The 12411-nt window shown below is 36.0% G+C and overlaps 2 protein-coding genes across 2 annotated transcripts; both read left to right on the top strand.

Annotated features, from left to right (window-relative positions):
• Positions 1–2259: 2259 nt before the first annotated feature.
• On the top strand, positions 2260–4403 carry LOC117996850 (ADP-ribosylation factor-like protein 16). Its single transcript, XM_034984986.2, has 3 exons — positions 2260–2514; positions 3414–3512; positions 4200–4403. The coding sequence occupies exons 1-3, from the start codon at positions 2263–2265 to the stop codon at positions 4401–4403; spliced, it is 555 nt and encodes a 184-aa protein (XP_034840877.1). The 5' UTR covers positions 2260–2262.
• A 665-nt stretch (positions 4404–5068) lies between these two features.
• Positions 5069–12051, top strand: LOC117996848 (zinc finger protein 771-like). The gene is made up of 6 exons (XM_034984985.2): positions 5069–5276; positions 5990–6722; positions 7372–7540; positions 8236–8330; positions 9826–10004; positions 10973–12051. The coding sequence occupies exons 1-6, from the start codon at positions 5166–5168 to the stop codon at positions 11165–11167; spliced, it is 1482 nt and encodes a 493-aa protein (XP_034840876.1). The 5' UTR covers positions 5069–5165; the 3' UTR covers positions 11168–12051.
• The last annotated feature ends 360 nt before the right edge of the window (positions 12052–12411 follow it).

Genomic DNA, 12411 nt, shown 5'->3' with positions numbered 1-12411 from the left:
TTGATTTTAAAATAGCATAGATATGCTTATAATAATATTATGTATCGCAATCTTAGTAGTTAAGTACCTAATTGCTTTATCTTTGTGTTATCTAAATATATAAGAAGTCGGTTAAAAGGAAAAGGTGACTGACTGACTGACTGATCACTGATCTATCAACGCACGGCTCAAACTACAGGACGGATCAGGCTGCAGAATAAACAGATAGCTATTATGACGTAGGCATCCTCTAAGAAAGGATTTTTGAAAATTTAACCCAAATGTAGGGGTTATATTATATATATATATATATATATATATATATATATATATATATATATATAAGGGGGGGGGGGGGGGGGGAATAGGGGTTTAAAGTTTGTGTTGTCTACAAGTCTCAGTCGCGGGCATAAGCTAGTTTACCAATAACGCCTGAAATAACCCGGCTGAGTTTGTTGTGTGCTCTTCTCAGACCTGGGCGCGTTTGGAACCCTCGTAGCTTTAGTTTTAAGTTCACGTAAAAATATCACCACTATATTATCATCATCTTACAAATGCAAACCGACTATCAAAAAGCGTAATATTTTTACCTGCTTTGAATAAACGTTTTGACTTTGACTTTGACTCTAACGCCTTATGTGTGTAACCCACATAAGGCCTTTCACAGCAACATAGCACCCTGCGCCGGCGATGCTTGCTACGTTGCAGCGTAAGGTCGTCATAATGACAATGACAAAAAAGGGGCTATGGCTAACATGATTAAACCATGCCTCATGTAACAGAGGTCTTTTGGAGCCCTTGTAGAGAACACGTTTTAATTTAAATATTGTGAGTATAAAGTCCCGCAAATTACTAGTGCGCTGGAACCTTGTCTCATTTTGACGTCAGCCGAAATAAAAATATACCATCACCTCGAAACTTCAGTCTAGTGCTGACGTCACTAAAATGGCGGCCACGCGCATTAGCAATTTGCGGGACTTATACACGAGTCACGACTTTGATAAATACGAAGAGAGAGTAAACTATTCCATAGGAAATAGGAATCTAAAATAATAATAATTGTTTTCTAAATTGTTGAACAAATAGATACAGGTACAATAAGTGGGTAAAAATGTATTCAGATGTAGAATCGTAGAATAGAAATTACGTCACATTATCCAAGATTTCCACTATATAATTCTACTGTACGTATACTTAATTTTCATTTCACACATTCCGTACCACTAATAAAGGCGAATAAAACAAAAATTAATCACTTTAAGCTTCAAAATTTAAGCGAAAATAAACTCGTTATGCTACCGCAAAAACCTTCAGCAAATCTCTCTAAGATTGAATATGTGGGTTCTATCTAAAAAATTGATTTTGGTAACTTGTTGCTAAAATATAACAAACTAGCTGATCCCCGCGGCTTCGCCCGCGTAGATTTAGGTTTTTAAAGATCCCGTATAGCCTATGTCACTCAGGAATAATGTAGCTTTCTACTGGTGAAAGAATTTTTAAAATCGGTTCAGTAGTTCTAAAGATTACCCCCTACAAACAAACTTAACGACATTACCTCTTTATATATAATACAACGGGCCGTGCAGCAGAAATCGTAATATTTTAATTTCGCCATAACTTCAAAACCAAACGTCCAATTTTAATCATTCAAAGACCAAATATTATCTCCATAAACTGTTCTTAGTGATGAAATCATTTATTTTGATAAGGATTAATAGCATGAGTAAAATAAACGCGTTTAAATGTAGTCCAAAAAAAATTCAAGATTTTTAAATAAAAAAATGGTTGCTGTGCCTCACTCGACATAGATGGGTATAGTGTGTCGCGGACTTTTTTGTAGATATTTATAAGATCTACAATTAATTAGAACATTTTATGGTTCTATCTTTTATAGTTTAGGCAGCGTACGCAAAATAAGTAACTTTTCTGGTTGATTTTTTACACCTTGTGTCCGAAAAACCCAAATATCTTACGGAACCCTATTTTTTTCCAAAATAAAATATAGCCTATGTTACTCGTGGATAATGTAGCTTTCGAATGGTGAAAGAATTTTTAAAATCGGTCCAGTAGTTTTTGAGCCTATTCAGTACAAACAAACAAACAAACAAACAAACAAACAAACAAAGTTTTCCTCTTTATAATATTAGTGTAGATTGAACAGTTCTTTTTAGAACCCCGTCAAATTATACTGCGAGTTGCGACATCTATCGGCAAGTAGTAGAACTAATATTATTATTTTGCGCTGACTGCAAGTTGTATTGACCAAACAAATCTTCATGAAAAATGGACGATCCCGAAAAGAAAATTTCTGTTCTCTGTCTTGGACCTAAAGGTTCGGGGAAAACGACTTTACTCAAGAAGCTACAGGAAGCTGAAGGGATTGATTACACTTACAGCCCTGTACCAACGATCGGGACTAATATTTACGACGTTCAATACTTAAACAAGGCTGGGAAAAAACAAGTGCTTTCGATTCGGGAAGTTGGCGGCGAAATGGCACCACTATGGAGCAATTACTTCGAGGGTGTAGAAAAAGTAAGCGTGAATTAAAACAATTTCTGTATTTGTATTTGTATTTATTTGTTTTTCGATTTAGACTTATACAAGCGCTTACGAAAGTCAGATAAGCATAGTACAATACAAAAACAAAATAAGTGTACAAAATATGCAATAAATATTTTAACACTTTTTCTTTCTTTCTTTGAATTATTAGGCGACGACATAGCGAGGTACGACATTTACAAGGAGATAGCAGATTTGTAGAGCGTTGTCCCTGTCATTGAGACCGACAAAACGTCATATAGATATGAGTGACAGACACAACGCTCTACGAAGCCGCAATGTCATTCTAAAGGCCGATGACAGTAGACCGATGTTCATCACTTTCGGCCACGTACTGTGCAGAAAGTAATGTACATCGGCCTTTAGAATCACATTTCGGCTTTGTAGAGCGTTGCCTCTGTCACTCATACCTATGTGACGTTTTGTCGGTCTCAACGACAGAGACAATGCTCTACAAATCCGCTCCTCTAAAGGTCTAGCTGAACGGGTTGCGACGCTGAAGTGGCAATGGGCGCCCACATAGTTCGTACAACCGATAGACGTTGGGGTCCCAACTCCCAAGGTGCTGGAATGGCGACCTCGCACCGGAAGACGCAGCGTTTGAAGACCCCCCACTAGGTGGACGGACGACATAAGACGAGTCACAGGGATCCGGGATGGTGATGATGATGATGATGATGATGAAAGGTCTACGTACATTATTTTCTGCCGCGAATTGTAAAGCGAGACCGACAACGTACTATATAAAATTAGTGCACAATAAGTGTGTTTGCAAGCACAGGTGTTCTCTCTATTCCCTCACTCAACGAAACAGATTTGTACCACAATATTTCATACCTTCGTAAAATCACAATAATTTAAACGTTTTTCAGGTAATCTATGTTGTGGACACGTCCAACCTTTGCCAAATCTCTGCTGCCGCTGTCATGCTCTACACCTTGTTAGCTGAACCGAAATTAAAAAAGGCAAAGGTAAACTCCTGAGTTTATCCGATTTTCTTTTAGTAATCACTCATTCCAAAAAGGAGTGCGATAAATCTAGTTTTCTCGCTCGGATTTTCATTATTTTGGCCTGTTTTTGTTAATAATACCTACTTAATACCCATTTATAATAAAGTCCTGTACTTTTTCCATTGATATAGAACGTTACTGAAGGTGAAGCATTCATCTTCAGTAACGTTCATAATATACCTAATATGGGTGCACATATCGCAATAACGGCCCATTCACACTGACACATCCATCCGATTCTTTGCGGAAATTGTATTTTGTTGGATCCGATTTAGAGGCAACAGTATTCCAATGCACGCGTTCATACGATTGTAGGATCCGGCAAAAAAACGGATCGCAAACGGAACGAAGGCTAAATTTGCTATCCGATTTTGCGACAATAAATCCGTCCGGTTGTACTACAAATGATCCGATTTAACAGTATTTTAATACCCCCATGTACATGTATTCACGCAAGCTCGGATCAAGAATCGTGCAAAAACTGTGTCGTGTGAACTGTCCGGTTTTGCAGGATCCGATAAAAAGTAGATCCGACAAAACTTGATGCCGTGTGAACGGGGGTAACCTAAACCTGTGCAGTAACCACTATTATTATACTTTGGTAAATGTCCGCTTTTCAACTCTCGTGACGTATTTTATTTTTTGCAGTTTATTTTAGTCCTAAGCAAAATGGATGCAGCGTACAGACAAATGCGCAATGAAGCCCTGCTGATGCTACAATACGCTCGACTCAGCATTGAACTCCAGAACAAACCCGTTTTACTTGAAGTTTCACCACTAACCGGCGCTGGGCTGGATACCCTACGCACTCACCTCGCAGAAACAAAACGCATCACACCGCCTGTAAATTAAATGTGCGTCAGGCCGGAACTGGGCCTGACGCACTCCGTGAGTCTCGATGCAAATAAAATATAGTTAATATCTTGCTCTTGCCAAATAGTTTTTTTTTCCTTGACCCAATAAAATGCACGAGATTATGCAAAAGATAATGAGATGAATAGATACGTAAATTGCTAATTATTGTATTTGATAACCATCGCAACGTTAGGTACGGGGTACCTGACATCATCGTTCATCATTATTATTAAGTACCTACCTAGCTGTTATTACAAAATATTATGTTACGTTGTAACTACTTAAGTAGGTAGTTACCTATATACCTACGTCATACCTAAGTGTTTAATTTTTAAAACACCTTATGAAATACTTGTTAATGAATTAAATTTAAAAGTTTATTGAGTGCTGAACGCAATGTGATTTCTGGTAATCATTCATCTAAGACTGGATCTGGACTTGGCAATAGAATGACTTTGTCAGGGGGGCGCTGTTAGAGAACAAAGGAGAATATTCCTTTCCAATATTCGCAGCGCTAGTTCCGATTTTCGCCACGCGCCTAGATAGCCTTGTCGCACTGTAGAATAGTTTTACTGACATTGATAATACTACTCTATGCATTGAACTGTCAGTGTCATAATTGATTTTGCTACATAGAGTAAAGTAATACACTGTTTTGCTAGGAAAATGAACTGTCTTGTGAGTTGTGTTTATATTATTGTTTTCTATAAAGTTATCAATTAAAACCATAATTAAATATTACAAAATTAAGTGAAAATCATGGATATATCTAACTTATGCCGTAGTTGTATGAAAGAGGTGGCTTCTTGGGAGAAAGAGAACTTTGACGCAAGAGCCGTGGAAATGTTTTGTTTTTGTACGAATATTAAGGTATTTTTATTTACTACACATGTTCTGAAATTCTATTAAATTTTGTTTTTCTCTAGTCTCTACATCCTAGATTCTAGAAGGTAGTACATAGTCAGTCATCATCACATTCACTGTTTATCATAGGCTTGTTTTAAGTACCATCAACTTTGCCTTCTGCCTTCCTAGTCAGTGATAGACTGCTTGGCGAGACAGTCTCCATTTAAGTAATGGCAGTCTATAGTCTACACAATCTGTCATAGAGTACCTGTAGTGGTTATAAGGGGTCTACCTCGTACAGGAGGTCCGGTGTTCGATACTGGACACACACTTAACTTTTTGTAGCATTTTAAGCAATTAAATATCATATCTTGCTTTAATCAAATGAAATACTTTATTTGTATGAATATGGAATGACAAGGTGTTTATATTAGGTACAGAGTCTAATAATTCTTCTATTAATAAATACTACTAATAAATTATTAAGTTTTATTGTAATATTAATTTCTTCTATTACTCAACTCAACTTTTAAATAAATCTTGATGATATTTGGCACAAAGATACTTAGTTGCATCCTAGAGGATAAACTTATGATGAAAAATCAAAGAATTCCCATGAAATTGAAAAAAAAACCATAAATCAACATATTATTTAGTTAACAACATACAAGTTTTAAATTAAGTTCAAGTAGAGAATAATTTCCTCAAAAGTAAGTATATTATTGTATGAATTTCAGATATTGGAAGATATAAAGCTACCGAAACAGTTCTGCTACGATTGTACAATCAAAATAGAGTCGTGCTACACTTTCATAAAAGAGGCACAAAATGTCAATGTAACTCTCAAAAACATAGCTTCAAGGAGCGAAACAAGCATTATTATTGAACCAGATTCTCTAAAAAGTCACACAACTGAACCAACTAAACTGAGATTGACTTTACCAGACTATAAACTATGTATTGGTGTTAGTAATTATCCTGAACAGGACATTTATGACGATACTGGCTATATAACCAAAGATGAACAAATTGCACCAACAAAAACTGAGTTATCTCACAATTCTGACATTAATGAAACTATATCTAAAAGTACTAAATTAGAAATATACAACATAATTAATGTTGATATGCTAAAAAGAGATAGCAGTATAAAAGTTGATAGCGTAAATAGAGAAGATACTATAAAAGTAGATGAGTCAAATAAAGTCAGCACTGTAAAATATAGTTTGCAAAAAAGAGATGACACTATTAAATTTGATGCATCCAAAAGAGAGGGTACTATAAAAGTTGATTCAAAAAGAGAGGGCACTTTAAAAGTTGGTGAATCAAAAAGAGATAGTGCTATAGATGAGACAAACAAAAGTGTCTGTCCGGTTTGTAGGAAAGAGTTCACATCTAAAAAGTGGTTTTCGAAGCATATGGAGAAGGAGCATTCAGGGCATAAGTACACTTGCACACACTGTCCAAAATGTATGTAGTTATATTTTTTTTTAAATAGCCAAATTAGTCATGACTCATGCCTAACATTCTCCTTTTCTCCTCCAACCAAGCATAGGGGAGGTGTGATAATAGTGCAATGGGTAGGATTTGACCTTTTAGATTTCAACCTGCTCCTTTATCTGTTGAGCTATTGAGTCTCTCTCTTGGGTCTGGTAATGGTCAGTGAGGCAGAAATGATGCATAAAGGGAAAAATCCGAAAACTGAATTTGTGGTTACCTCACAAGAAAAAAAATTAAATGTGTTCATAAACAAATATTTTGGTATTTTCAACTTTCAAATTAAGATTACTATACCGAGTGGGTATCATAATATGAAAAGGTCTTTACTTGTTCATTCTAAAACAGTTTTTATTTATTTTTATGCCTAATATTTTTTGATTTATCATGCAAAATGTCGAAAACGACTGTAATACAGAACCCTCGGTTTGCTAGTCTGTCAAAGTAGTTCAATTTTCAAGGTTGAATTTTCAAAAAAAAATTCTTAGCGGATGCCTACATCATAATAGCTATCTGCATGCTAGATTTCAGCCCGATCCATCCAGTAGTTTGAGTTGTACGTTGATAGATCAGTCAGTCAGTCAGTCACCTTTTATATATTTAAGATGAATTCTCATTCTAGCGTTCTCCAAACCATTCCAACTGGCGTACCATGCAACCTCACACTCAGATGAGAGGAAGTTTGTATGCAACACTTGTGGGAAGTGCTTCAAGAGACGCAAACAGCTGACCGAGCACACTCGGGGACACTCCGACGTCAGGCCCTATGCGTGTGACAAGTGTGCCATGAGGTATGTATATGGTTAGGATCAGAGGCGGATTAAATGTCGAGAGCGCCCTAGGCAAGCACCTCATAGGCGCCTGCTCCGCTCTTACAGTCATATTATTTAGGATATTCACAGAGTACAGTGTTACTAGTGTATACATGTATATTGTACATATTATATTATATTTTATAGTATGTACCTATTAGAGTGTATATGTTTATATATACCTATATATATTTATATATATATTATATTTATAGCTACATTGCGACTCCCCGTCTTACAGTTCTATAAGTTCTTAAGTATGGGTTGCCTGGAAGAGATCACTTTAGTGATAAGGTCGCCCTTTGTTTTTTAAGTGTATCCTGTATTCTTACTCTCTGTAAATCTATTAACAATAAAGTTATTTTAAATTTAAATTTAAATTAAATTTTCTAACTTTGGAATTTCATTTCCGTATTTTTTATGACATTCTGGGCTACCTATATGAAAAATCTCAAGATTTTTAAAGACCCAACGGTTTGAGCTATAGGTTCACCTTACTTTCTCATTAAAAATTTACTTTGCGCTCGCTGCGCTTGCGCTTCTTTGAGGTAATATCTATTGTACTGCCTAATTGAAAGCATAATTTTACTGACCTAGAACCTTGTCAACTTAACCAAATTTTTTGCGTGTTTGGGTTGGGTAAAAAAGTAGAATTGATTTTTATAAATTTTCAGGTTCAAACTGAAAAGCGTGCTGAAATGTCATATGAAGGTACATGAAGATGTCAAACAGTACTTATGTTCTTATTGCGGATGGGGCTTCAGCCACGGTAAGATGAAGTATTTATTTATCAATAGGGTTTTGAACTGTAGTAATAAAATGACGTGATTGTTTTGCGTAGCTGTAGTTTATGGGGCTAGAAATTCATTATTAAAGAAAATACATTTAAAAAATCACGATTTTTATTCATTTTTAAAATAATTAATTATTAACATCACACTGTACGGGAAGCGATTAATTACGTCACATGGCGTAAACGACAGATATTTTTTCTTTATTTATAAAAATAATTCCCACAGAAATTACTCTATTTTTATGTTAAACAATTAAAAAAATTGTCGTTTACGGATTATCCAGGGTATAATCTGTCTATATTCCAAATTTCAGCCAAATTCCATAGGTATGTATGTATGAAGTCGGGCGAGCATAAAAGAAACTAGAAATGAAAGCGTGAAGCTCGCCCGACTTCAACATATTATATACCTACACGTGTAGAAACTAGAAACAAAAGTTATTTTTTACTTTGTAGTGGTTTTGGAAGTCGGGTTTTTTAATAATTTTTTTGATTGCCATTTGTTGAATATGTAAGAATTATTTAGACGTATGTAATGGTGATAATGGGGCCGATTCTCTTGTACACAATCTCTAAACTAAACTAAACTAACAGGTCTAAATCTATTGCCATTCTTTTCCGTAAGCAACATTATGAAAGGGATAGCAATAGATTTAGACGTGTAATTTTAGTTTAGTTTAGAGATTGTGTACAAGAGAATTAGCCACAATGTCTCGGACAAAATAATTGAGCATAAAATGAAACATACCTAACAAACAATTTTGAAACTTATTTTCAATAGCAAAAATACCTAGACCTCAAAAAAACTATTCTATTATACCTACCTAACGAGATGGAAAATTGTAGTTTATCTAGTTAATACTGTAACAAAAAAAACACTTAGCGAAGCTGAATAAAAGTGTACAAGGCTGAACGGATTTTGATGAAAAACGGATTTCGGGGAAATTTTGCTGCGCGTTGCGAAGCGTCACGGCGGCCTTAGTTTAATAATAAGCAAGTAATATAATATACAGGGTGTAATTAGAATTATTTAGAACTTTAGCAAAAACTTAGCGCTATTATTGTACCTACTATCTAAACACAATCCAATACTAATAATCATTTTCCTTATAGTTTTAGTGATTTAGTATTTTTCAAATCCGCGTGCAACGGTTTAAACACGACTTTAAAAAAATTGGTTTTTTTATTTACTTTTTTTTGTAGTATGTTTAACAGTGGGTACATCACCTGTCTTCGTTTTTGCTAGCGTTTAAATTACACCTAGATTTTTAGCTTATAAAAAAAACAAGGTTATCTATATATATCACAGGAAAAGGTGATGACTGACTGACTGATCTATCAACGCGCAGCTCAACCTACTGGACGGATCAGACTGAAATTTGGCATACAGATAGCTACTATGACATAAGCTAAGAAACTAGTTCAGAATAAAATAACAAGCACCTTAATTTTATATTAAACGTGTTCTCAGCGCACAACCTAGAGGTGCACGTCCGTACGCACACGGGCGCTAAACCGCACGCGTGTGCGGTTTGTGGTTTCCGTGCGGCCGCCGCGTCGTCGCTGCGGCGTCACGCGCGGCGCCACTCCGACACGCGCCTCTACGTGTGTAATCACTGCAGGAAAGCCTTCACAGACAAGAGCGGATTGGTAATAAAGACCACCATGTTAAAAAATTAGATACAAAAAAAAAAGAATATTAGCCATGTTTATCATGACTAACAATTACCATTTCCCCTCCAACTAAGCGTAAAGCTTGTGCTAGAAGTAGGTACGACAATATTGCAATGGGTGGTGTTTCAACCACCGAGCATTTGAATTTCAGTTCGATCCTTTAACTGTTAGATAAGCTATTGATATAATAATGATATGGGAGCTGTTTACACGAGCGCTAAACCGCACGCGTGTGCGGTTTGCGGATTCCGCGCGGCCGCCGCATCGACGCAGACATGTGTCTGTGCTGCTCTGCAGCGCTTTGTAGTGCCGGCACAGATTTCTGCGCGACGACACGTAACTATTTTGTACTTGTTACTTTGACTTTAAGGCGAGTCACCGGAGCGGGCAGCGCGGCTTGTAATTAAACCGCTTGGCAACGTTCAAATTCTGTGTTTCAAACGTTAAATTTAAATTAAATAAATTATAGAAGTCCTGTTGAAAACCAAAATTTAGCAGGTTCTCTGTAGTACTTAAAGACAAATATTTTCATGTAAAAACTATGTGCCAAGTCAGAAATTTTAATATTAAATAATTCGTTTTAGACTTTTATTTTAGCTTCTTTCAAGATTTTATTTGATCGACTGAAGTATTCCTATTGTGTATCAAATTAGCATATTCCTTAGTCAATTATATTGTATATTTTTAACAAGGCCGTTATTTAATAGTAAATACCTAAAACATTTGATCTAGGGAACCAGTTTTTTCCGCTTAGCCTCAGTGACTCGCTTTAAGTCTAAGCAAAGTCTTAGACTTAAGACTTCTTAAGTCTTAAGTCTTGTGCTCTATAGATCTCACTCTATGTCTGCCTCAACTGGCCTGACCTGCAAAATCTTTACCGTGCTGTGCTCCGCCACCTGCATCTTACCGTACGCTTAGACTTATGCCTTAATATGTTGTCGCAGGCCCGTCACACGCGCACGCACACGGGTGAGCTCCCTTACAAGTGCCCGGGGTGCGCGCGCGCGTTCGCCGACAGCTGGAAGCGGAAGACGCACCTCATGCGTGCGCACCGCCTCGCGCTCGCTGACATCCCGCGCATGCGCCGCGACGGACAAACACTCGCCGACGGGCAAGACCTAAGGGTGCCTGTTCATTGAAGCGGTGCGAAACGGAGCGGAGACGTGTTTAAAAGATTTAATCACCTTAAATCAATTGAATTCTTCTTTTCGAGAGCTTTTCTTCTAAGATCAAGTAAATTCACGTAAACTTGAGACTTTCTCTAAGACTAAATTCACGTTAAGTTGTGACTTTCTTTTAAGACTAAATTCACGTTAACTTGAGACTTTCTTCTAAGACTGAATAAATTCACGTTAACTTTAGACTTTCTACTAGAACTAAATTCACGTGAACTTGAGACTTTCTTCTAAGAATAAATTCATGTAAACTTGAGACTTTCTTCTAAGACTAAATTCACGTGAACTTGAGACTTTCTTCTAAGACTAAATTCACGTGATCTTGAGACTTTCTTCTAAGATTAAATTCACGTTAACTTGAGACTTTCTTCTAAGACTAAATTCTCGTTGAATTGAAAAATGACTCTGACATTACAAGTGCTGCGTGATTTTCATAGGAATTATTTAAAAAATTACATACCTACTATGTTAGTAAATAAAAACAATAGGAAAGAAAGAAATATTTATTATATTTCATTGCACATTATGTAACACTGGATATAGAAATTTTACAACAACAAATTATAATATATTATCATTGTACAAAACGAAGTTATTTACTATACATTTTATTATACATGTTTTAAAAGCACCAAAAGTCCATCTAACCTGTTCCCAGTCTAAATCTCATCTTTTGTCTTTTATGATAGCTTGTCTATACAAAAACAATGAAAATGTAGGTATACTATTATATAGAATAGATTACTTTTAACGGGCAAAATACTCGACGGTAGTTAAATAGAGTCTTGGACTTTAGTAATAAAATGACGTGATTTTTAGGGTTCCGTACCTCAAAAGGAAAAACGGAACCCTTATAGGATCACTTTGTTGTCTGTCGGTCTGTCAAGAAACCAACAGGGTACTTCCCGTTGACCTAGAATCATGAAATTTGGCAGGTAGGTAGGTCTTATAGCAGGCATTCGCGGGAAAATCTGAAAACCGTGAATTTGTGGTTACATCACACACAAAAAAAATTGTATTATAAATACATAAACTAATAATTTGTATTTTCTATTTTTGAAGTAAGATAACTATATCAAGTGGGGTACCATATGAAAGGTTTTCACTTGTGCATTCTAAAACAGATTTTTATTTATTTTTATGCATCATAGTTTTTGAATTATCATGCCAAATGTCGAAAAAATACAACTGTAGTACGGAACACTCGT

The sequence above is a fragment of the Maniola hyperantus genome, chromosome 4 (assembly GCF_902806685.2).
Source record: "Maniola hyperantus chromosome 4, iAphHyp1.2, whole genome shotgun sequence".
In the NCBI taxonomy this organism is placed as follows: Eukaryota; Metazoa; Arthropoda; class Insecta; order Lepidoptera; family Nymphalidae; genus Maniola; species Maniola hyperantus.
The sequence above is the reverse complement of the archived record's forward strand: the minus strand, read 5'-3'. Positions and strand labels throughout refer to the sequence as shown.